At 49.0% G+C, this 26,981-nt stretch overlaps 1 protein-coding gene across 1 annotated transcript; it reads left to right on the plus strand.

The window, feature by feature from the left end:
* The first annotated feature begins 2,984 nt into the window (after positions 1-2,984).
* LOC119161058 (serine/threonine-protein phosphatase PGAM5, mitochondrial) lies at positions 2,985-21,929 on the plus strand. Its single transcript, XM_075889772.1, has 6 exons — positions 2,985-3,105; positions 5,354-5,645; positions 14,270-14,448; positions 18,105-18,319; positions 19,077-19,207; positions 20,010-21,929. The coding sequence occupies exons 1-6, from the start codon at positions 3,060-3,062 to the stop codon at positions 20,158-20,160; spliced, it is 1,014 nt and encodes a 337-aa protein (XP_075745887.1). The 5' UTR covers positions 2,985-3,059; the 3' UTR covers positions 20,161-21,929.
* The last annotated feature ends 5,052 nt before the right edge of the window (positions 21,930-26,981 follow it).

Here is a 26,981-nt window from a genome sequence, read left to right on the forward strand (position 1 = left end):
AGCAGTACAAAACCCACACACCGTGCATTGTGTTATAATGCATAGTGCTTGATAAAAAAAAAGCAACAGAATACCAATCAAGAAGGGTGTAAGGCAGGGGGACACAATCTCCCCAATGCTATTTACCGCGTGCTTACAGGAGGTTTTCAGAAGCCTAGAATGGGAACAGTTAGGGATAAGAGTTAATGGAGAGTACCTTAGTAACCTGCGCTTCGCCGATGACATTGCATTGCCGAGTAACTCAGGGGACGAATTGCAACTCATGATTACGGAGTTAGACAAGGAGAGCAGAAAGGTAGGTCTTAAAATGAATCTGCAGAAAACGAAATTAGTGTACAACAACCTCGGAAAAGAGCAGCGCTTCGAGATAGGTAATAGTGCACTTCAAGTTGTAAAAGACTATGTCTACTTAGGGCAGGTAATAAACGCGGAGCCGAACCACGAGATTGAAGTAACTAGAAGAATAAGAATGGGGTGGAGCACATTTGGCAAGTTCTCTCAAATTATGACAGGTAAATTGCCACTATCCCTCAAGAGAAAGGTATATAACAGCTGTATCTTGCCGGTACTTAGCTACCGAGCAGAAACCTGGAGACTTACAAAGAGGGTTCAGCTTAAATTGAGGACGACGCAGCGAGCAATGGAAAGAAAAAAGGTAGGTGTAACCTTAAGAGACAAGAAGAGAGCAGAGTGGATTAGGGAACAAACGAGGGTTAAGGATATCATAGTTGAAATCAAGAAGAAGAAATGGACATGGGCCGGGCATGTAGCGCGTAGACAGGATAACCGCTGGTCGTTAAGGGTAACTAACTGGATTCCCAGAGAAGGAAAGCGGGTTAGGGGGAGACAGAAGGTTAGGTGGGCAGATGAGATTAAGAAGTTTGCTGGTATAAATTGGCAGCAGCAAGCACAGGACCGGGTTAACTGGCGGAACATGGGAGAGGCCTTTGTCCTGCAGTGGACGTAGTCAGGCTGATGACGATGATGATGATGTATGTCATTTTAATATGTTTGCGCGATTGTGTCCTGTTGTGCACCTAGTCATCAAATATCATGGTTCATGAACTAAAGGGCCTCCTCTTAGAAAAAACTGCGCACACATATGTTCATTGGTACGAGCGCCAGATATACGTTACAGCAGCTGCACTTGGCGATTTGTATGGGCACGTCGCTGGTGTTCCTACTCTTGAGCTCATGTACACTTTGATGTCCGCATCGACAAACACCTATAAGTGTTCATTGATTCTGTCACAAGCTATCGTGAAAAAAAAAGCGAAATAATGAGAGATTTCGGCTCTAAGCATGTCCTGCTCTGGTGCATCACATAACCTGCCGCGCTAGCCGCCGAGCACACCCTTGGAAGTTTTAAAAGGCGTCGGTACTCATTGTTCTTGAACATACACCAAATGGATCGAATCTCGAATGTCTTTGCAGAGCTCTGCGCAATAAATAGCTGCCACAGCAAGTAACCGTCAATTGGCTGTATTGCGGCTAGAATGGACTAATGCTTTTTAATGCTTGTACATTGTACTCGTGCACTGTGCCACGGTTCTCCATTCATGAATGCAGGAATAAATTTTAAGGGCTCCTTTTTCTTTGCTATACCCAAAATTAATAAGAACTAACAGACAACCAAGTCAATTTCAATGTAACATCCCCTACCCTCTCAGAGGGTAGGGGATGTTATATTGTAGTAAAGTACTCCTTGGTGCCGAGTTGTCGTTTCGTTTCAGCAGCCGTAAAGTGTGGCACATGCACGTGTCATCCGGCATTCCACACTGCTTGCCCGGCTTGCAACAGTTGCAAAAGCGCTTGTAGGACGTCGCACGTTTTCAGCGTGTCGATCACTGACAAAGGAGAGGGAAATCTTTTTTGTGCGACGTGGACCATGCAGCGACGGCTGTGGCACCTGCAGACCATGCACTGCACCTGCAAGACGGAAGGAATGACGCCGCCACGTGACTCGATGAATGAACTCATGCATCGACTCGCGTAGAGGGTGAAGAGTCGCGTCACGGTGCATTTGCGACGGCCCGGATATTTTAGCAGACTGAATAGAAGCAGCATCTGTCAGCCTCGGTGGATCAGTAGCTAGGATGCTCTGCCGCTGACCCAAAGGGTCGCGCGTTCGGTCATGGCTGCAGCGGTCTCACTTTTATGGAGGCCAAATGGTAGAGGCTCGTGTACTGTGTGGTGTGAGTGCACGTTGAAGGACACCAGAAGGTCAAAAATTTTCCGGAGCCCTCCGTGCCCCACGGCTTCTCTCGATCACATTTGGTTGTTTTGGGACGTAGAACACCACACATTATTATTTTGATACAGCAGCTTCGAACCACACATGAGCAACCATTGCTTAATTGCAACCAAAAACAATATAGATGCGTTCGAACAATATAGTTCTCAAATGTGTTATCGAAAACATTGTAATAGATACAAAAATAAAAAAATAGGTTAGCTTCTGTAATGTCAAACAAAACAACTCTGAAAAGGCTGCATATAAAGACGGTACACATAACGAGAGAACATTCATACAACGACTATGGCTATCGCAAAAGATTTTTTTTCTCCTGTTACTTGTTATCGCTGTGCGCACCATGCACATCCCTGCTCCACCAAGAAATATTGTCGAGCTTGGTATAGTTAACGAAATTGACATATGCTCTCATCATACAATGGTCACCAATTCTACTGCTCGAGCCTTAACAGCCTATGAGTCAGTATACAAAAAAAAAACGGGGCATTAGTGTTGTCATTTCCCTATCGCCATGACGTCTCAAAGCTTGAAAGGCCATCTTTGGCGATAATTTTCGACGAACCATGGCCGTCGTGAGTTTTTTTTTTTTTTTCTGGTACCCCGACCGTCTCATTCTTCTCGTGCCTATTCTGCCTTTCCCTTTCCTCCCAAACGCGAACACGTGACGATGACGTCACTCACCCCCTCCCCCGGTTTTTTTTTTTGCCTGAACTCTGCAGATAGTGTAGTTCGACTGTTTGCGAGGACGGTGTCGTGTTGTGTTTGATCAGCGTTTAGCCCACTCAGTTGAAGCATCGCGCGTGCGATGTCATCCTTACCGCAGCTGAAAGCCGTGGCCTTGAAAATTGCACGTGAGTGTCTTTTTTTTTTTTTGTTTCTCTGCTATTATGTCCTTCATCTACGTGACTACAACTTCCCAGCAAGTAATGTACAATCCGCAGATTCTATTTCGCGAAGTTCGCTTAGCAGTGGACGCACGTACCAGTTAAGTCAGTAAAATGTTTATCTGCTTAGCGAAATTTTGTTCGCAATTCTTTTCAAAGTTTATTTCAAAGAGATCAAAATTCCAATTATTTAATAATACCGACTTTGGTCTATCCGAATAGGACACTACTTTCATCATTTTTTTTTCAGTTACTGCGATTTCTCATTCGTTTTAGTAACCTTCCTCTTGTATTTTTTGTTCATGAACATTTGATAATGGATCCTGCTGCTGTTATCTTTTCAAAATGTTCAAGATAAAAAAAGAGGTTATCCCATCTCAATAAGGGACACGTTTTTTAGCGTTGGGTATGATCCACGTTATCTATTAACGCCATCTCGGTTCCTGTGTGTGCCCTAAATGAACATGACAAGTTTGCTCCGACTCACTCGATCGTTCACCTTCTCGGGTTTAAAAGAAAACGGCGTTCAGGATGAAACACGTGGTAGTCGCGGAAGACGTGCGGTGTTTCTACCACGTAAGTTTCCGCATTACGGCAGAGAAGTGTTGATAATATGTAGCCGCCGTTATCACGACATGCGTATCACAAAAAATGCACTGATGCGGTGTGCGTGATGCCGTTGTTCTTGTTAAAGCCAGTTGCTGTTCATTCATACACGCACAGAGATAATACAGACCTTTTCACAGGAGAGAAAATCACGCCGCTACATTGGGCTGTGCGAGGGTGTTGGTGGTGGTGATTGTGATTAGAGGAAAGAAAAGACGCCTAATTTCTGCAGCCCGTTGGGGAGCATGGCGCAGCGTCTATGTACGAGGGAGTGTAAAGGCTGGAGCATTGGCGGTGCATTTTTTTTGTGTATCATGTCTAGGAAGCAACCTGGCAGCTGAAAGTGAGTGATTGCTTGATATGTGAGGTTTAATGTCCTACAAAACCTCCATATGATTACGAGAGACGCTGTTGTGGAGGGCTCCGAAAATTCGGACCGTCTGGGGTACATTAACGTGCACCCAAATCTGAGCACACGGGCCTCTATACAGCATGTTCCACAGTTCGAGCTGCAAGTGAGACGGTCCCGTAAAAGAATAAAAAATTAATAAAAAGAAGCGTTAAAGGGATCCATAAATCAGCTATTTCAACATGGGTTTCTGAAATGAATGGTTTGAAAAAAAAAACAACGATACCATTTTACTTCTTTTCTCTATCTATCTCTCTCTCTTTTTTTTTTAGTCAAGCCACGGCCGCTGGATAAAAAAGTGCGCTTTTTCGTCCAGTGGCCGTGGTGGTGGTGGTGGTTAGAAGAGGTAAAAAACACCTAATTTCTGCAGCCCGGTAGGGAGCACGGCGCAGTGCCTGCGGGGAAGGGCCGGAAATGGGAGAAAAGTGGAAAGAAGAGAAAAGGATTGAGTAAGCAGTGGCACAGTCATCTTCAACACGAACAGCAGTCAACAGCAGTCCGGCAGCAAGCACCCTCGTTCGTACATGTACTGCTTTTCTCGCTCACCCTCGATTCCAGTGAAGGTGTGGAAATACCACAAATGCTTAAAAAAGTGTGCACACACCACTCTTACCTCTCAGCCTGCGCACGAACGTAAGCAAGACGGAGGGAGGCAGTGTGAATTGGGAGTGCTTGGTTCAATCAACAACAATAACAAACAAAAAATAACGAAAGTTGTTTTGCAGATTTTCGCCAAAAGTTCATGAACGGTTCGCCGAAACGTGTTTTTCCTGCGAGAGAAAGCTCTAGTTCACGGAATGCCGTTCTAAGAAGGTGCTCGCGCATACCTGCACTCCGCAGTTGTACGAGCATTGCAAGAGCTGTCCGAAAAATTACTGCGATGATACTCCCTGAAGGCACCTGCCGAGTGGATAGAAAAAAAAGGGGGCAACGAACAAAAAGAAAGGCTGTGGAGAGGATGGTAGCCTCACTGGGCTGCTGTTAGGGGCTGGCACAGCCTCTGCAGTACATTTTCGGGGGGGGGGGGGGGGGGGTCAAGCGTGCTAACACGTTAGAGAGGATTATGGCAGCACTCGGGGAGCCTTCGTTGACAAGAAGCCTGGTTCTTTGATGGGGACGAGGACATCTGTTTGAAAAAAAAAAAAAAATGTGCGAGCTCGTTCTTGAGCAGGAACATGTCTGCAAATCTGTCAACTGCAGAAAGAAGAAGAATTGACGCTTCTAGCCGTCGTGTCGTCGCGAGACGTCCGCAGCACCAGCAGAGAGCCGCGACCCTTGGTGGCGACTTGGTCGTCGGCAAGCTGTCTCGACCCGCCTGCGCGCGCGTGCGAGAGGCCGAGATGGTGGAAAACATCGCCAAAGCAGCGGGCATGCTCTGCGGCAGCGTGGCTGGTCTCATGGTGTACCGCGAGAAAGCCAAGAGGAACCAGGTGCGCTCCTTTTGGACGGCCGACCTCCAGCCCTCCTCGCAGTGGGACTTCAACTGGGACCGGTAAGTCTGGTATAGCCCGGAAGTTAAGCTCATTGATTTTGACAAATGTGTTATTAAGTCTTCTTTTACTCTGTTTGAACCAGTGGGGAATTCTGTTCGCATCCCCCCTCCACTTTCATTATTAATATTATTATTTTTTAAAGCTCGGGCTTATCTTGTACTACGGTAGCCCAAAGTGGCAAAATCACACGTTTTGTGACGTGCTGTGCAATGTATACATTTGTTTCATACGTCAAACATTTAGGCTTATTTTTACAAGTCGCGACAAACATGAAGGAATACTTCATAGAGGCGATGAAGACGATGACTGTGATAGGGCTCGCGCTGTTGTTGGTGTTCCGCTCCATTGACTTTTTTTTATTTATCAACATGATTTGATCTCTAAGGTTATCAAAGTCAAGCATATTCTACAAAATTATTTGTTTTTTAACAAATGTAACATAATCTTACTAATGATTTCAAAACTACTTATTGCTTGACATTTTGAGATAATAAACAAATCCTTTCATTTAGCAAGGTACCACTCGTTTCATGTCCGGTTTGCCATGGTGGGTTGCGCCAGAATAAAAGGGGCAATCAACCAATCACCTTGACTGAAGGACGCCCCGTATACATTCTGTAATACTTTTTCTTGTTTGTTTTGGATATTCTCACTCCCGTGACAGTATTATTGTGAGTAGCGCCCATGTGTCCTGTGTGTCTGTCTTGTGTTCTTGTCGTCCCTCGTCACTCGGAAAACCGGCCTTTCAAGATGTACCGAGTAGGCCACTTGAATGCACGGTACGAAATGCTCCTTCTAAAACAGTCCAACGCCACTGCTCGGCAGGATCGCGCAGAAAAGAGTATTTTTTGATACAGGAGGCGTGACGTAAAACTGTCGTACGCCGTATCGCTGAACGACCACTGATATGGTGGCTGGCTGTACGTACCATCTGCATCCGGATGAAACCCGAACAGCGGCAAGACTTGGCGATGATGTGGTGTGCGCCGTCCGCTTATCGCCATTGACAGACAGGTGTGTATGCGCAGAGCTGCCGAACAGGATGCGAGTGCCTGTGAACAGTGATAGCTGGACGCCCGGACGCGCGCTATATTTTTATGTGATTATAAAAGGGAAAAGAAGAAAAAAGTGAGCCCCGTAACTGTCTGCATCTGGTGCGACACCTCAACAGTAGCTCAGAAGGGATGGGGGTAAGGAGGGATTAAAAGGATATGATATATATATATATATATATATATATATATATATATATATATATATATATATATATATATATATATATATATATATATATATATATATATATATATATATATATATATATATATATATATATATATATATATCGAACGCGTAATTCGAAGGTCGTAGGTTCGATTCCTGCTTACAGTTGGTAAATTTTTCATCCACTTTTCTTTCTTCTTATTTACATTCCATTAATGTTAATAACTTCCCCTGTACATTCCTTGGCATTACTGTCTGTTATATCTCATTATTATTGTGTTAAAAACACGGAAAAACGAGCCCTTAGGTATACACTTCTTTCCCTTATTATATATATATATATATATATATATATATATATATATATATATATATATATATATATATATATATATATATATATATATATATATATATATATATATATATATATATATATATATATATATATATATATATATATATATATATATATATATATATATATTGCTACGGGGCGCCACAAATGAACATTCTAGAAAAGAGGACGATGTTTAGCGCGAGCTCGTGCAGACCGGGCTCCATATTGTATGCCTGCCTGTTTACCGAAAGTAAAGGCATTTTTCAGACGCCTTCTCCCCGTAACATTTTGGTGAAGAGTGCGGGTCTTCCCACAGTCAACACCACGACGATTCTACGCAGCGGACGTTCCTTGGCTGCCTGTGCGATGCCTGATCAAGACGAACACGAGGATTCTTCGGAGACTACCCCAAGCGTGCTTCGTCCAACTACGCAGCCACCAACAGCACCGCATCCAGCTGCAACTAACCGCACCATCGTCCTGACTCAACCGCGTGACCCAGGCACATTTTCGGGCAGTGACAGTACTGACGTGGAGGAATGGCTTCAGCTGTACGAAAGGGTGAGCGCTCTTTACAACTGGGATCCGACGCTCATGTTGGCCAATATTATTTTGTACCTTGATGGTACAGCTAAACTTTGGTTTTCCAACCACGAGGAAGATATCACGAGTTGGGACATCTGTAAGCAAAAACTCATCGATCTCTTCGGCAAGCCCATCGGGCGTCGTCGTGCTGCGCAGAAAGAACTAGCGTCCCGACTCCAGTCCGGCACCGAGTCGTACGTCACATACATACAGCATGTGCTCGCCCTCTGCCGGAAGGTTGATGACAAGATGCCGGAATCTGAAAAAGTCGCGCACATCCTCAAAGGAATCGCCGATGACGCTTTCAATCTCCTCGTATATCGAAACTCATCGACCGTAGAGGACGTTATTAATGAATGCCGACGCTTCGAAGACGCGAAAAGTCGCCGCATCACTCCGCACTTTTCGCGTCTTCCCAACACGGCTGCAACATCAACCTGCGAGGACGCCTGTTTGGCACAAGCCCATGCTGCATCCGACAATATCGTGCGCATCGTGCGCCACGAAATCGAAGCAGCATCTCCTCTGTCTGACCAAGTCCAGGCCCCTGACGACTCTCGCGCCACGATTTCCTTAATCAAGAGTGTCGTACGCCAGGAACTAGCCAACGCCGGACTTCAGACGCTATGCCCCGTTAACCGACCTGACTACCGACTGCCCAGTACACCTAATATGTCCCGCGGACCGAACAACCGCCCACGTTACCGGAACCCGGCAGAATGGCGAACTTCCGACGACAGACCGATCTGCTTCAACTGTGGACGAGTGGGCCATATTTCACGTCATTGCCGCACTTCCTGGGGTTGGCAGCCATGGTCGCATTATGCCAACACCCGACGCCCACTTGCTGGCTCTCGGATGCCGATCTACACGGCACAAGATGATGCTTCGCCATCCAGGCCCGCCCAACCAAGCCGCTCTCCGTCGCCCTCTGGACGCATGTCCCGCTCAACTAACCGACGTCGCTCCCCCTCGCCCTCCTACCACCAGTCCTCGGAAAACTGACGGGCGCAGCTCCTAGAGGTGAGCCTGCTTCGACGACCCGACCCAAAATTCCTCTACACACGATACCCGGACACAACAACTTGATTAAAGTAAATGTTGACGGTACTTCTGTGGCAGCACTCATTGACACCGGCGCTCACATCTCAGTCATGAACTCCAGCCTTTGTGCTCGACTCAAGAAAGTGCTCACTCCTGCTCCGATCACTCTTGTCCGAGTAGCTGATGGTGCAACACCAGCGGTCACCGGGATGTGTGCCGCCCGTGTCACTGTTGCTGGACGTCACACCACTGTTCTGTTTTACGTACTGGACCACTGCCCACATGACATCATATTGGGACTCGATTTTCTGTCGGAACATTCCGCCCTAATTGACTGTTCTGCTGGTGTTGTTCAGCTCGTCCTACCACACGCCGTTGACCCTCCTGATCCTGCGCCGCCAAAGCTATGCTCCGCCGACTTTGTTCGCCTATCTTGTCGAGCTGTGACGTATATCGACGTCTCTTCTGATCCACCTGTGGCTGACGGCGATTATGTCATTTCACCTAATCCTACACTACTCTGTTCGCTCAATGTTGCGTTCCCTCACACCATCATCACAATGAAGAACAACGTGGCATGTCTCCCTATTGTGAATTTTGGACTTTGCTCTGAAGTGCTGCCACGAGGCATATCCCTTGCAACCCTTGCCACGGCCGGCGATTTCCACATATCGGCCTTAACAGAGGATACACCGCCATCTACAAGTATTCAGTCGCGCAGTACATTAGACTGCATAACTGGAATGATTGCCTCTGATCTCCCGGCCGAGCATGTGTCTGCGCTTCGTGGCCTTCTTGCGTCGTATGAAGACGTATTTGATCTCTGCGACCGACCCCTAGGTCAAACGACCGTCGTAAAACATAGGATAAACACCGGTGATGCAAATCCAGTACACCGGCGACCCTATCGAGTTTCCTCCACCGAGCGCCACGTGATCCAGCAAGAAGTCGACAAGATGCTTGCCCGAGACATCATTGAACCTTCTTCAAGTCCTTGGGCTTCGCCCGTTGTGCTTGTGAGAAAGAAGGATAACAGCTGGCGCTTCTGTGTCGACTACAGAAATCTTAACAAGGTTACGAAAAAAGACGTGTATCCTCTGCCGCGGATAGACGACGCTCTTGACTGCCTTAGTGGCGCAAATTATTTCTCTTCCATCGACCTTCGTTCCGGATACTGGCAGATATCAGTTGATGACCTGGACCGTGAAAAGACGGCATTTATAACTCCCGACGGGCTCTATCAGTTCAAAGTAATGCCGTTCGGTTTATGCAATGCCCCGGCTACATTCGAACGAATGATGGACGCTCTTCTTCACGGTTTCAAGTGGTCAATCTGCTTATGCTACCTTGATGACGTCATTGTTTTTTCGCCAACTTTCGAAACACACCTCGAGCGTCTCTCAATAATTCTTTCGGTTTTCCGCAAAGCAGGGCTCCAACTAAACTCGTCGAAATGTCACTTCGGCCGCCGGCAGCTTACTGTCCTTGGACACCTTATCGATTCTTCTGGTGTTCGTCCCGATCCTGAGAAAATCCGAGCCGTCAAAGATTTCCCTGTGTCGACCTCTGCGAACGATGTTCGAAGCTTTGTGGGCCTTTGTTCTTACTTTCGTAGATTTGTGCGGAATTTTGCTGACGTCGCACGACCACTCACGGAACTACTAAAAAAAATGTGACTTTTGTGTGGGGACCTGAACAAACCAGAGCATTCGTTGAACTGACGAGTAGACTTACGACGCCACCGATTCTCGGCCACTTTGATATATGCGCTCCAACGGAAGTGCGTACCGACGCCAGCGGCCACGGCATCGGAGCCGTTTTGGCACAACGACAGCATGGCTGCGAGCGCGTTATTGCATACGCTAGCCGTCTTTTATCGCCAGCAGAGCGAAATTACTCCATCACAGAACGCGAATGCCTCGCACTCGTCTGGGCAGTGGCTAAATTTCGGCCTTATTTGTATGGACGCCCGTTCATGGTTGTCACTGATCACCACGCCTTATGCTGGTTGTCGTCCTTAAAAGATCCTAGTGGACGTCTCGGCCGGTGGGCTCTACGGCTACAGGAATATTCCTACACGGTTGTCTACAAATCAGGTCGCCACCATGAGGATGCTGATTGCTTGTCGCGTCATCCAGTAGACCCAGCAGACCTTTCTGAGAGCGATGAGTCTACTTGCGTTTTGGCACTTTCCGCTTTTAGCAACATCGGAGATCAGCAACGCCGTGATCCTCACCTCAGAGATATAATCCTTCGGCTTAGTGGTCCCACAACTCCTCCTTCTCTCCGTATGTTCCTGCTCCAAGATGGCGTCTTATATCGCTACAGCATGCATCCTGACGGACCTGAGCTGCTGTTGGTCATACCACAACATATGCGTCAGACTGTCCTTGCACAGTTGCATGATATTCCGACAGCTGGTCACCTGGGAGTTTCAAGAACTTATGACCGCGTTCGACGTCGCTTCTTTTGGCCCGGTATTTACCGATCCGTCTGCCGTTACGTCGCCTCATGCAAATCCTGTCAACACCGCAAAAAACCAGCAACCCTTAAAGCGGGACGCCTTCAACCCATTCAGATCCCATCCGAACCATTTTATAGGGTAGGTGTTGACTTACTAGGACCGTTTCCTTTATCGGCGAGCGGAAACAAGTGGATAGCAGTCGCCACGGATTACACCACTCGGTATGCAATCACACGGGCCCTTCCTACCAGTTGTGCGACCGACGTCGCTGACTTTCTTCTAGAAGACGTCATATTACACCACGGCGCTCCTCGGCAACTGCTTACCGATCGGGGTCGCTACTTTTTATCACAAGTTATCCAAGACATATTGCACTCTTGCGCTACAAAGCACAAGTTCACAACAGCGTATCATCCTCAAACCAACGGGCTCACGGAGCGGCTAAATAGAACCATCACGGACATGCTCGCCATGTACGTTTCTTCCGACCATCGTGACTGGGACTTCGCCCTTCCATTTGTAACTTTTGCCTATAATACGTCTCGGCATGACACTGCAGGTTTCTCGCCATTTTTCCTCCTGTACGGACGAGAACCTACGTTGCCTTTCGACACGCTCCTTCCTGCCGTTGGCCACACGTCTGAATATGCCCGCGATGTGATTTCTAGAGCTCTAGAGGCACGTGAGATTGCTCGCCGGCGTCTGAGCGATTCGCAGGAACGACAACGACAGGTCTACAACGCGTGCCATCGTGATGTCCACTTCAGTCAAGGTGACACAGTCCTTCTCTGGACGCCGTCGCGGCGAGTTGGCCTGTGCGAAAAGCTGACTTCACCGTACTCGGGTCCGTACCGTGTGGTGCGCCAAGTCACCGACGTGACATATGAAATTGAACCTCTTAACGCCACCAGCGCGCGATCGTGTTCTGACATTGTTCACGTCACTCGGCTGAAACGATTTAACTCAGACCAACCAAGCACCGAGACGGTGCCTTCGCCGCCGGGGGTGATGCTACGGGGCGCCACAAATGAACATTCTAGAAAAGAGGACGATGTTTAGCGCGAGCGCGTGCAGACCGGGCTCCATATTGTATGCCTGCCTGTTTACCGAAAGTAAAGGCATTTTTCAGACGCCTTCTCCCCGTAACAATATATATATATATATATATAGAAAGAGAGAGAGGCGCAGGGACTGGGAGCGACGGAAGTTAAGATAGGAAAAGTGAACACGGTCGCAGGAGTTCCGAGGACAGGGCACCACTGGCGAGAGCGCTTGTTGGCAACAGGAGATGGCGTAGGGCTAATCCAGTCGGCCAGAGCTACGCTGTCGTCGTCGTCGTCGGGGACCGGCGTCAGGACAGTCGGCCAGAGCTGCACTATCGTCGGAGATCACGAGGGCACAACCAGTCAGCACCGAATCCAGCGAGCCAGTCCTATATACCATCGTGAATGCTTGCCACTGTTCGGGTTTCATTTGACGCAGACAGTACTCGCTGAAGCCGCCTGGAGAGTTAAGTGTGTGCATAAATATGTAATATACCGTCCATAATCGTCAGGTCGGGGCCGGTTGTCCAAGTGGTGCGCCGCGGAGCTCTTATTTCAACTTATCAGTGTCACTGGTATCAGCCGCCGGGGATAGCGGGAATATCAGACGTTCACCGTGGAACACATATAGTTGCACTTAAGTGTGTTCCTTCTATGCACCATCTTTTCAATGAAAACTCCCTATAGGTGTGGTGCACTATGGGTTGTTGCAAATAACCTTTCAAACAACACGCTGCCCGACGCCATTTTGCTGCTTCTGCTCACTAGGCTGTGTGTTCTGGCGCTCCTGTCTCATCGATTTAGACTATTTCACGGACGGGTAACCTTTGTGCCTTGCATACCGATTTTAACATCAAAAAGGTAGACGCACGCGCATGAAAACAGTTAGGTTGGTGAGAGAGAGAGAAATAACGTTTATTGCACCCGTCTAGAATGACGGGGGAGGAGGCTTCGGCCTCTGCCCCCAATCATCCCCTTAACCATCGGCCGGAATCCCTTGGGACTCGGCGGCGGTCAGGGCGAGACCGCCGCCGGTCTCGCCCTGACCGGCGGCGGTCAGATCATTATGATCATTATGAATTTCAGATCATTATGATCTGAAATTAGAGAGGCTTGTGCTGGTTTCCCTGGGTCGGTCATCGGGTCTGTTGCTGAGACACTTCTCAAGAACATGAAGCATGTCGACTCAAGAGTTCCCGCTAAGTTCCTGGTGGAGGCCAGCTGTGGTCCCGTACATGCACAATGTGACACACAGCCTAAAAAAAGTGGCTTGTCCGTTCAACATGCCGTTGGTTTTTTACAACGTAACTAGAATAAACTTGAGGAGAAAATAGCTACATTTAACAACGGCCGTGACCTTCTCCGAGAGATCAGTGGCGTCAATTGAGCACTTCATCACTTCATCTTGTCTTCACGATGCCATGACGCATGCATCTTGACCTAGGAGGCATTCGTTTTTTGCATATGTATGTATACCTGTTTTCTTGGTCTCTACCAAAGCTCAACCGAAGACCCCAAGAAAAGGACGAAGTGGACTGGGACCGCTTTTGAATTACCAAGAACGTGTAACTCAGCACTGTTTCGAAAAATTCTCGCTGCTGCGTGTTTGTCGAGGTCTCGTGCCCAACTTTAGCACCAATTTATTACACCCAAAGCGCAAAAAGGGAAGACAGTGGACAAAGGGGACAATGAGGACAAGCGCTTATCCTCGTTGTCTCTTTTGTGCGCCGTCCACCTTTTTTGCGATTCAGCTATAACATTATGGAATGCTAGCCATCCCGCTCCCACACCTTCAGCATCACCACCTCTGGGTTGTTTAGGTGCCTTTAAATGCATTACCAAGTGTGAAGTCGAATAAAAATATACTTTCACGTTTTACAGGAGGCGTCTCATGGTGGCGATCTTTGTGCGTTTTTTGCCCAGAATGGAGCCTCAGAGCGGTACGAGGCCTCCGCTGGATTCGTCTGAAGAAGAGAGGCGTCGTTTCTTGGAAGACGTACAGACGGCGAAGTCTACCGCAACGCGCTATCTCTACCTCATTCGTCACGGAGATTTCAACCTGTACGAGCCCGAGGACAGCGAACGCAAGCTCACAGCGCTTGGTAAGTTGTTCGTACCGCAACGCTGCTGTAAGTCGTGTTTTTTTACCACCGTGAAACAGAAAAAAAAACAAAATTAAAATGCGCAAGTTTCTGCTAGATTACGCAAGGCCAGAACGCAGCGAAGCCGGTGGATCTCGTGATTTTATACAGACCTATTCCGTGTTTGTATACGGGGGTAGATCCCAGAACACCCGGTAGATGCCGTTGACATACAGAGGTGCTTGTAGCGACGTCGCGGGGCGTAGGATGGATGGATGTATCCGGCTGTGCCCTTTAGATCGGGCGACGGCGCACGTCACCAAGCCGTAAACTTAAGTACTACCACTATGGGTTAGAAGATTGAATTCCGCTCGCGCCTTGATTGTTGCCACCAATCAGCGAGCTTCCTCCGGATTACCTCTACTCGTTTAAGGTATGTTTTGCCTTCATTGTCTCTAAACTCCAATGCTTTGAAAAATTCCGCGCCCTTTACGTAAGCCCAGCTCGCCCCCGCCCTCTATGATCACGTGACAACTGGTACAGCAGCTGGACAGCTGCCTCCATGCACAGCATCCACTCGGCTTGGAGGCAGCTTTTTGAATAGTGGTGGGATTCGAATAGAAGGTGGTATTTGATTTGGTGGGATTCGAAGTCTACTTTCATAAAGGTTGGATTTGAATAGTGACAGGGTCCAAGTTACCCGCAGTAAAGGGTATCGAGTTCTAAAATTCAGCACGCTTAGCGCATGTAGTCCTCTTGACGCGCTTTTCACTAAAAGAGGATAAAATAAAAATGAATCGATGTGCAGGCAATATGTACAGTCTCAATTTTCATGGAAGGGAACACGGCGACGCGTGGCCTGCGCGCTCCGGCGGCTGCTGGCAGCGCGTTCAAGCGGAAGCGAGAGCAACCACATTCTCTTTACGCGTCATTTTGTGGTGAGCAAAACAACGATTCGTTGCTGATATAGAACGGCTAGATTGCAACCCCTCCCCCTTCAAGGCGATTACCGGCTCTCGCGTAATCACCTTAAAGGGGAGGGGGTCGCAACCTTGCCAGCAGTTCCACATCAGCACTGACATGTTTTGCTCGTCGCGAGATGACGCGAAAAGAGACTGTGGTTGCTCTCGCTTCCGCTTCAACGCGCTGCCAGCAGCCGCCGGAGCGCGCAGGCCACGCGTCGCCGTGTTCCCTTCCATGAAAATTTACACCACACGAGCAGTTGGTATTTGAAACAGCAGAAATGCTACACCATATAACAGATAAAGGACACCACGTTATATTTCAGTGGTTGCCAAGCCACTGTGGAATTATCGGTAACGAACGAGCTGATCAAGCTGCCCGTTCATCCCATACAGAAGACAACGACCAGTCAATACCTCTCTCAAGGACGGACGCTGCTAGGAGGCTCGGCATTCTTGCTCGCCAACGCTCCATGGCTCTTTGGAATGAGCCTCTCTTTACGCATGCAAGATTACGATCCCTTGATCCAACGTTAAGCATGCAGCTTCCAACAAAAATTCGACGAGGCGACGCTACTGCTCTGTTCAGACTATGGTTGGGAGTCGCGTTCACCCGTGCGTACGCGTTCCGCATAGGTATGGCCGACACCGCCGACTGTGCACACTGCGGAGATGAAGAAACAATTCGACATATCCTGTGTGACTGCCCGAAATACAACCTGGAAAGACAACACCTTTCTAATAAACTAAACAGGTTAGATGACCAGCCGCTGTCAGAAGAAAGTATACTGCGCCATCGTCATGACTCATCGTCACAGAAGAAAGCCGTGCAAGCGCTACTGGGCTTCTTACGAACTACTGGCCTGTCGGAACGCCTCTGAGTGGACTGATTTTGTGTGTGCGTGTGTGTCGGTGTTTTTCTCTGTCTCGGACGGCTATTTTTGGCGACACCGCGTCACGGCAATTAACGGGCGCCGTACTCCCCGACTGACCGTGAGAAACGGCGGCACATGAAAGGGAACCGATAAGTGCAAAATGGGGTGCTCTCCTTAGAACGCCGCCGCCGACAGTTAATCCTTTTGTAACCGTGGCGACGTCTGCAAGGTCGTAGAAGGCCGCGGTATACCCCGTACAAGGATTAGACTACAAGACGCCCGGCTGAGAGCTAAGTGGTTGACCGTTCCCACGGAGAAAAGCGTGGGAAACGCTCTGGTGGCCAAGCCGTATGACAACAACCCGACAGGTTGTCACTCTCGCTAGTGCGGGCCCTCTCCCTATTAAAAGGGGTGGGGTCAAAATATTTTTGGGGCGGAGTTTCCCCTCAATTAAACGCGCATGATTGGACCCAGGTAGAGGTCTCTTGTCCCCAAGGAAGAGAGCGAGGAGACACGAGGGGGATTTAAGCGCAGGATTTTGCCCTGCTAGGCAGACTAGTCGCTGACCAAGATGGTGTAGAAACAGATCAACAAGCATCTCTTCTAGAAGTTTTTAGTGTGGCTCTGTATCGGCTGGCCACCTAAACTTAGCCGTTCGTCTAGTTGTGACGCGATATTAACGTCTGCAACGTAGACATCGGGACTTCGCCTCGAGTTAGCTCAACCTGCTCGAAGTCACCTGCAAGCACTAACCTCCCGGAGCCACCAGCGTTGCAACACCGCCGACATCGCAGTCGTGCCAGAACTCTCTTCGACTTCTCGCATCCGATCGTCGGGGACACAACGCTGCCGGTCATCACACGTGTGCCTTCACCTGTTTATATCTTCGAACTTTCTCCTCCGTCGTTCTATTTTAGTTAGTTTGTGTAGTTTGTAATAGTTCTCTCTCGTAAGCTGATTTATTGTTTCTGTTATATATTTCTTTAGTTGTACCAAGTGTCGATGTATTTTGTTAGTTGTATTGAAGTGTTGTATTAGATCCGGTGTTGCGGCAATATCACTACAGTAAAGTTGTTTTGTTTTCTCACGTCTCTGATCTCTTCACTGTCTCTGCTTGCGTACGGAACGAACCAACCTGCTGTCATTCCCGTCGCCGACATCGCGCTGGCGACGCTAGAGTGGCAGCTTGTAACATTCTCTTATTTATTTTTTAACTCTCCCTTTCTCTTTCAACCCCCTATTCCCCAACCCCAGTGTAGCATACCGGATACTAGCATTTGTTTAACCTCCTTGCCTTCCTTTTTTCTCGTTTCTCTCTCTCTACACTGTGACTACGCGGTAGTGCGAATTTGTAATTTGTTTTTGTTGTTTGAAAACGTGTTTCATTGCATAATAGTTATATGCTGACGTGAAACCACCTTCTCGGATAGTTACACAAGGTGAATATCGTTTAGAATACTTCGAAATTTCGAATAATGTAAGTTCGGTGTCGAATGCAATTCGAACACTGTAATAATCATTCGATTATTCGAAGCGCCCGAAGACTTGGCCATTCATACTCTGTCGAATAACGTGGTTCAGGACAGGTCGAACAAGGTTGTTTATTGCTGCAGTGAAACCACCTTTCCAAGCGGTTACACAAGGTCAATGTCATTTCGAATACTTCTAAATTTCGAATAGTCGAAGTTCGGTGTCCTAGTGAATTCGAATTCTTTAATATTCGTTCGAATACTCGAAGCGCCCGAATATTTGCCCATCCGTATACGCTGTCGATCAACGCGGTTCAAGGACGGGTCGAAGAAGGTTGTTTTACAGCTGGTTTGTGTTCGAATGTGTGCAGGACGCAGACAGGCCAACCTCACTGGCGCACGGCTGCAGCAGCTGGGCATCCCTTTCTGCCAGATCACTCACTCGAACATGACGCGTGCAGTCGAGACGGCCGACATCATCCACCAGTACATGCCCCATGTACCGGTCTACCAGTGCGAACTCATCCGGGAAGGAGAACCCATTCCTCCTGAGCCACCGTATGGAATTTGGAAGCCGCAAGCCAAGGTATGCGTATATACCTTATACCCATATTACACTACGAGCAACAGTCCACGAGTGTGCGAGGATGTGTTGACGTTTTGATCCACCTCTATATCACCGCTGGTCACTACTTCGCTATACACTCAAACCACATTATACCAAATGTCGAATACTTCAAGAAAATAAGTTCGTTATACCAGAAAATGTGTTGTAAAAGTTATTCTTAACACTATCTATTGTAAGACTATTTTTCGTTTACTTCGTTATAACCAGTATTTTGTTATATCCGTGTTCGATATATAGTGGCTTGAGTGCATACAGCTAAATAGTGACCAGTATGAAGGCATACTCGAAGTGTAATCGGTATAGTATACCAACTTACACTTCGAGATTGTTTTCGTGTCCTGTTTACCAACGTTGGTAGGAACAAAGAAGCAGCAAAAGAAAAAGAACGAGGCTTGTACGGTTTTGGACAGACAAACACTACGAAGTTTGTGACGTCATGCCATGACTTCACGTGGGAATATGTGATTGGTTGAGCATGTCGACAAAGATTAATGCGTCTCTCACAACACCGCTCGTAATGGCTTGCAAGACTCTTCTGTCTGCTGGTCGTACTACTCGATCCATAACCAAGTCTGAAGCAAGCTTTCGCCTGCAAGTGTCTCAGAATAAACGGCCTTTTCTCTTTTTTTTTCTTGTTTATCCCGTAACCTTACGGGTAAAATCGAGAGCGCACGAGATCAACGAACTCGAAGGTGCGCATCGGTCTTCGTTGCAGTTCCTGACCGATGGATACCGCATAGAGGCTGGCTTCCGGAAGTTCTTCCACCGCGCTCTACCGGACCAGAAGCAGGACTCCCACGAGATCATCGTCTGCCACGCCAACGTCATCCGATACTGCATTTGCAGGTACGTACGCCACGCCGTCCACCTTTCGCGCACCTCATTTAGGCCATGCAGTCCCGCTGATGGCTGGGAAAACTTGCGAGCTCGTTGGTGCCACTTACAGCATCTTCATTGACATCCCGATTGCGCGGTGCATGCCTTAGCTTTCTGTGCACACCAAATAAATGAAACTTTGACTCTTTTTTATTGTACTACCCAGTCGTTTTGTGTGTCAGTGCAGGACATGCACACTGACACACGTCGTGCACGTCAGTGCGCATGTCCTTGCCGATCTTTGTTGATTTTATACCACTATCTACTGTTTGTTTGGCGCTTTCAGTGTAGTTTTTTTATACGTGCGGTATGGTTCTTTATTTGTTTGTTTTGATGTATAAGCACGTGTTAGGCTGATGTCCATTCATATTCGGGCACTTTGTCCTTCCGTTTCACAGTTGAAGTTTGCGACCGTCCCGAGTACTCTCAACAAAACGAAAAACAGCGCACTTTAGTACTGTGTACTCTCTTTCGTCCGTGTTTTCTCTCGCAACCCGAATATGTATTTCATTGTGGTTATAAAGAGGTCTGAGTGTTTCTCGGAGGGAGGCGGGGGGATTCTTTGTATATCGACTGGGAACAAGAAGATGCCTTTCACCTTCCAGTCGTCTCAGGTACTACATGCATTGGTGCACCCCATTAGCTTCCTTGTATTACCTACGTACTATGTTACCATGGTACCGGGAGGCATCGCCTGCTCTCCGATAGAGGAGTACATAAGGTACTCGAAGTTCTTAATCTCTCGTTCTAAAACGCAAACGCTTTGTCGCAGGGCTCTGCAGATTCACCCCGAAGCCTGGTCCCGCATGAGTCTCGGTAACTGCAGCATCTCCGTGGTGAAGATCGCGCCCACTGGACGGGTCACCCTGCGCGCCCTGGGAGACCAAGGCCACCTGCCTGTCCCGTTCATCTCGACAAGCTAGAGTCGCCCGCGCCTCTCGTGTGCAACGCCTTACCACCGCGCCGCCACCTTTTCTTCACGCGCTAAGATCACGTTAACGTACAAGTATTTGAAACAGAATCTAATTTTCACGAATCTCCGCTCTTTCTCTCTCCACTGTTCCTATCGTATGTGATACCTTAAAAAAAGCTATATAATGGTACTCTAGTCTTGCGGAGAGAGCAAGCGACGGTTAAGCAGTAGTACGAATGGTGATGATAGGGGTCGTTCAGTGATTCGTAAACTCGACAAATTCTCGTTGGATGTTCTTACTGAATTAGTAACGTGCAGCGCAGAGTGTGAAAGATTGAGAGAGAGAGAGACGTTCAGGCAGGGCTCATGTTATGTCTGCGCCATTCTCTCTCTCCTGCTGTGTTTTGTGCTTCATGTAACTATAGTCAAGTGCGAATCGGTTTGTAAAGAAGCTTATTGCATATCTACTATAGCTCTCAACGTCCGTAACGTCATTTTTTCTATCTACTTTTTTACTGTAGAATTTAAGTCATCGTCACTATTCATTCGTTCACTTATTTATTGATCAAGTAAAAAGAAAAGAAACATGTAATTGACTCGAGGAGTCGCGAGAGGCATGCAATCACAAGGCTGACTGCAAGGCACCTGCGGGCGAAGCTGTCGCGTCAACGTAAGCTTCACACGCAGCAAAAAAAAAAAAAAGAAAGAAAAAAATCCTCACCGGGATAGAAGAACTCTAGAGCTGACAGGAATGCTACCGACAAGACTCGATTCACTGCACCAATACAGACGCCAGGAAACGAGAACAGGCTAAACTTTTGTATGAGTGGTGAGGAACTGGATTGATATTGGTTACGTAGCAGCTTTTGTAAGCGATAACCACGTCTAGGTGAATAAAAAAAAAGAAAAACAGAGAGCATGCATGGTTCCGAATGTTCATTCTTTTTCTTTTTGCCTGATATACCCACAAAATTTGACATGCATTAACGTTCACGTCAATGCATGGCAAGCGTTGTCGTGTTCGAAGATTGTTTGATGTAAAGGATAATGCGATTTACACAAGTTCGATATAGTCAAGCTTCACCATCAATTTTATGATTATTATTGCCATCACCAGCCAATGCAATCCAACTTTGAGTCATCATCCTACGAGCTCTCAAATCGGCAATCGATCGTAAAACTACTGGTAATATTTCGGCCAGCCATTGTTACATGCGTTTGCATATTTGCATCAGTGTTGTTCAAAATTTGTCCCCTCAAAAATTCTTAGTGAAAATCTGAGGAGAAGAAGATGGCACTACGGGCATCTACCACTTACGCTTGGTAGATGGCACTATGGGTTGCCCATGGGGGCGTTTCTTTCATTGATAACATGAACATGTGCGGCAGGCAAGCAGCGTGCATGGTGAGTTCCTGACTTGTTCATGCTTCTCCTGGCCTATTGCTTGTAATATCCAGTTATAAATGCTTATACCCCTTAAGGCGAAGTCAATGGAACGAGCCCATAGTGTAGTATCTTGGTATTAGTTATGACAAGGTTGGCTACTGGCCAGTGGCAATAGCTATAAAAAAAAATTCAAGTGGCAGTCATGCACCTTGAAGGCGATTTTTATGCTAGAATTGTTCAGTTTAATTACCTGTGCGTTGACACGGAAAAAAGTGAAATGCTTTTATATTTTTTCATGTATCTTGTACAGTTTCAAGAATTCTATGTGTGGCTTCCTCTTTTCAACTGTTCAACGTCTCATTACTGTTGCATCAAATGTGGCAGTAATAAAATATATACGTATCAAATGTGCGCGTAGTGACGTAAGTTTTTTTTTTATGGGCGCTAGTTTGAACAATAAGTGCCGTGAAATCATTTTAGGTTGAGGACGCTGCGCATATTTCCTGTGGGAATTAAAGGGCTAACCAAATAATTTCAAGGAATCGCGAAGCTTCGAAAACACTGGCACGTGGTCTGCGCCGAACGTTGCTAACAGTCTTTGCCGGTGAAACCCGACCACACCAAAAGGAAATGAATGTATGCATGCACTACACGATACGGTGGTCTAGTGGCTAAGGTACTCGGCTGCTGACCCGCATGCAGGTCGCGGGATCAAATCCCGGTTGTGGCGGCTGCATTTTCGATGGAGGCGGGAATGTTGTAGGCCCGTGTACTCAGATTTGAGTGCACGTTAAAGAACCCCAGGTGGTCGAAATTTCCGGAGCCCTCCTATACGGCGTTTCTCATAATTATATGGTGGTTTTTGGACGTTAAATCAATCATCTGTCGCCATCGGTCACGGTTCTGGCGCGCGTCATAACTAGAAATAAGGTATTTATGTCATGCGGCTCTTTCTACACGAGTGTATACGCTTAGGGACGTTGGTAAAAACGATGATAGTTGAAGAGCTAATTTATATATATATATATATATATATATATATATATATATATATATACGTTCGAGATGCTGTTCCACTTCGGTGACGTGTACTGAAACTGCTCCACTGGTCATTCCCCTTCAAAGTATGAATTAGCTCCTCAACTATCATCGTTTTTAGCAACGTCCCTAAGCGTATACACTGCAGTATATATATATATATATATATATATATATATATATATATATATATATATATATATATATATATATATATATATATATATATATATATATATATATATATATATATATATATATATATATATATATTGTGGGAATTGAGGCTGGCCCGCTGCCTTTGCGCGGGCTTTCCCGCCTTTTCTGCCATTCTCATGTCCCGACATGTCTGCCCTCCTTTGCCGTCAGCCGCGCTGGGAAGGGCGGAGTGACGTTTAACTCCCTCACCCGGTAGCGGATGTTGACTGTGGCGCCGCGCGCGGGGAGCCTCCCGAGAGGTTTTCGCGCGCTGCGTCGGGAGCGGTGAGTACAGTCCGGGACTTCAAACGGTCAGCCACGCATTCTTTTCCGTCCGTCGAGTCCCGTCGCTCGGGGCTCGTCGGACTTCGCTGACGGCGCCTCGCGCCCGATGCGAACGCTCACCTTTTGTTGCCCCGCTGCGTACTCACGGCTGAAGGGCAGTACGGTGTCCTAGTGCGTGGCCTAGCTACGCCGACCCGTCTCCCTCCGAAGCCAACGCGAGCGCCTTTGCCCTCGCTCGAGCAACCGGGCCCTTTGCCCCGGTGTCTCCGTGGATCACCTTTACCGCGGAGACGTGCTCGTGGCACCCTGTGTAGTACTTTGTGCCCGTGGCGTGGATAAGCCTACTTGCTTTCCCGCCGCGCCTTTTTTGCAACGGGCTGTACTGCGTTTGGTGTTGCCACAATAAAGTGTTGCGACTTGAGCAGTATCGTGTTTCCCGCCACGGCGACGGTTGACGCGTGCCCTGCGGCTCGCTAAGACCGGACCCACGCTGGTGGCCGTACTCCTTCGGGATACGTGTACACCACACTGGCGCCCAACGCGGTATCAAAAGCTCTAGCTTTTGACTGCTCTTAGCGAGTCAGTTCGCCTGCGCGATTCGGGCTCGTCGCAACATGGCTGCTTCGCGGGACTTTTGTCCGCTGTCCCTTTTAGCGGATGCCGCGTTGCACACGGAGGCCATTGCCTCTATGAACGGGAACCCTTCTGCACCCGTCCGTGTCGGCACCCCCTATTGCGGTGACGACACGAGGCGCCTAGCCGCTCCCTTTGGAGATGGCGCGTCGCTTCGGAATGGGCCTCTTGCCCTACCCGAACGTTATGTCTGCTTCGTGGCATGCCGCGTTGCACCAAGAGGCCACCGCCTCTATCGACGGGCGCCCTTCGGCGCTCGCCTGTGTCGTCACCCTTTTTTGTGGTGAATACACTCCTACGTGGTAGCTGACGCGCTATCTCGTGCCCCTTGTTGTCTGCCGAGAACCTGGATTTCGGTGCGACGGCCGCTCGCGGTGCCTTAGCACATGCAAGCGTCGGGGGCGAAACAGCAGCTTCGCCGCCATTCGGCGAGAAGGGTGAGTCCCCATGCGGACAAACCTTGGCTGCTAACCAGGTAAGCGGCGCTCCGCGAAGCGGGGGAGCTTTCCGAAGGCCACGAGGCCGAGAGCGAACCCGTAACGCCGACTCGCGCGGCGGTTGCTGCGGTCCTGAGTGGGCGCGATACCAGACTCCCCCATTTGGGAGAATGGGAATTGCTTTCGGCAGCGAAGAGCTACTGAAGGCTCAGCAGAGTGATCCGTTTCGAGTCTCGGAGGGACGGAGCGCCGTATACGCTGCTTGCTTTGCGGCGGGCGCCGTTAAACCGTCTTGACGAGGCGCGGAGCGCCGTTACGCTGCTTGTTCTGCGGCGGGCGCGATTAGGGGGCTGAAACAGCGTGTGTCGCTGAGTCCCCGGCGGATTCATTTTGCTGGACCATGACGGGCTCCTGCTGAAGTATATAGCCACTGACGACGAGTCCATAGACCCGTTTAAGGTGGTTATGCCCAAAAGTCTGAGAGCCGCACTGTTGCGATCCTCTCACGACGAATCCATGGCCGGTCACCTGAGTGGCTGGAAAGTTTTTGCAAACTGAGCAATGTTGTGACCTGGCCCGGCACGAAGCGTGGCTTTTATCGCTATTCCGTGCCTGCCACGTCTGACAAACGGTTGAGCCAAGGGTTGGAAAGCCGCCCGGTCTTATGAACCGATTGTCAGTGAGCGTCCGTGGCGCGTACTAGCTGAAAGATCCCCTTTGGGAAAACTCAGCCGTGCCCACATCGCAGACCTGAAGCCCTTTGTCACGGTCTGACGAGCTCGCGCCAGTGCCCTGCGGCACTTCGCGCAAGCAACGGGCACACCCGGAGCGACGGACCGCATTCGGACCCCACGCCGGTATAATCTGAGGAAGCGGTCACCTTTGTGATTTCGCGCCGGACGGCGGACTTCTCCGCAACCGAAGGCCCTCAGATTACTGTCTAGCCTCAGTATAGGTTAGCTTCTTTACGGCCTTTTCTCGTAAAGAAGTTGACCCCGCCGTGTCTGCTGCCAGTGTTTTTTTTTTTCAAGTGTTCATGTGTATTTTGTTTCTTTTTCTAATATTGAGTGTTATCTGTGTTTTGTGTTTTTTTTTGCCAGATCTTGAGTGTCATTTTGCTCTGTTTTTACTTTTTTTCTCGCGTTCGTTTCGTCTACCGCGAAGGGAGCTGTGTGTGACCTTGAGTGTCGGTGCTTGCCGGGAGAGAGAGAGAGACGAAGGACGCTTTGCGCCTACGCTCGCGCAGCTGTCGGCGGTGTGTGTGCGTGCGTGCTTCCGTGCGTGTGTAAGTGCGTGACGCTTCAGTGCGAGCCCGCGAAGAGTGCGTGATGGCTTCCCCCATCAATGAGGACGCTGGAGGTGCTGGGGGGTCATTGACCCACTGACGTCAGACCGTCTGGCGGTGCTCTGCTCTCGGCCGTCGCCGGAGAAGCCACGCTGCCTTTTCCCACCATGGCTCCTGCGCGAGGCCAGCTGAAAGCAGCTATATGCTGCCGGCCAACGCCAGGGCGCCTCGCAGCCACTTGTGGTTCGGCCTCCCTGACCACTGGAGAGGCCCGGCTTCGTGCAACGTCCCAGCTCCATCATCGAGCCAGAAATGCGGGGCCTCCGAAGCACAGCCGACGCAGCGTTCGTCGGACTCGCTGCTTATCAAAACCCGCAACGAGCCATCAGTGAGCCTCCTCCCGTACCTCTGACCTCGCACTCGGGCATCGCACCCAGCGGACACTGTTACGCCCTTTTCCGCCCCTCCGCGCAGTGGACGCTATTCCCGCTTCAGCACCACGAACACTAATCCCACTTTTCTGTGCTCCCTTTCGCAACTGTTTTATAGTGTTATGTGTTTATTTTGTTATTTATGTTTATGTTTCTCCTTTGTAATCATTTTTTTAGCAGCAGTAGCAGGGCTGGACTGAGGTTAGCTGTCGCTCATAGCAGTGTCATTTTAACTGCATGGGTGACGCCCGGCTGCCTTTTGCAGACCGGTAAAGGGCAAATTTAGGAGGGAGGGATGTGGGAATTGAGGCTGGCCCGCTGCCTTTGCGCGGGCTTTCCCGCCTTTTCTGCCATTCTCATGTCCCGACATGTCTGCCCTCCTTTGTCGTCAGCCGCGCTGGGAAGGGCGGAGTGACGTTTAACTCCCTCACCCGGTAGCGGATGTTGACTGTGGCGCCGCGCGCGGGGAGCCTCCCGAGAGGTTTTCGCGCGCTGCGTCGGGAGCGGTGAGTACAGTCCGGGACTTCAAACGGTCAGCCACGCATTCTTTTCCGTCCGTCGAGTCCCGTCGCTCGGGGCTCGTCGGACTTCGCTGACGGCGCCTCGCGCCCGATGCGAACGCTCACCTTTTGTTGCCCCGCTGCGTACTCACGGCCGAAGGGCAGTACGGTGTCCTAGTGCGTGGCCTAGCTACGCCGACCCGTCTCCCTCCGAAGCCAACGCGAGCGCCTTTGCCCTCGCTCGAGCAACCGGGCCCTTTGCCCCGGTGTCTCCGTGGATCACCTTTACCGCGGAGACGTGCTCGTGGCACCCTGTGTAGTACTTTGTGCCCGTGGCGTGGATAAGCCTACTTGCTTTCCCGCCGCGCCTTTTTGCAACGGGCTGTACTGCGTTTGGTGTTGCCACAATAAAGTGTTGCGACTTGAGCAGTATCGTGTTTCCCGCCACGGCGACGGTTAACGCGTGCCCTGCGGCTCGCTAAGACCGGACCCACGCTGGTGGCCGTACTCCTTCGGGATACGTGTACACCACAATATATATATATAGCCGATCACGCACCCTGCAAATTCGTCTGGCTCTTTGCGGCGAAGTGCGTCATCTTTGGCTTGTCGCATGCTCTGGACGTGTTAGATTGGT

The sequence above is a fragment of the Rhipicephalus microplus genome, chromosome 3, assembly GCF_043290135.1.
Source record: "Rhipicephalus microplus isolate Deutch F79 chromosome 3, USDA_Rmic, whole genome shotgun sequence".
NCBI lineage: Eukaryota > Metazoa > Arthropoda > Arachnida > Ixodida > Ixodidae > Rhipicephalus > Rhipicephalus microplus.

Excerpts from the sequence above, each read along its gene's own strand:
- LOC119161058 (XM_075889772.1), top strand. The coding sequence starts at position 3,060 with ATGTCATCCTTACCGCAGCTGAAAGCCGTGGCCTTGAAAATTGCAC. Across the intron at positions 3,106-5,353 it reads CGTGGCCTTGAAAATTGCAC|AAAGAAGAAGAATTGACGCT; the intron begins GTGAGTGTCTTT and ends TGTCAACTGCAG. Across the intron at positions 5,646-14,269 it reads TGGGACTTCAACTGGGACCG|AATGGAGCCTCAGAGCGGTA; the intron begins GTAAGTCTGGTA and ends TTTTTTGCCCAG.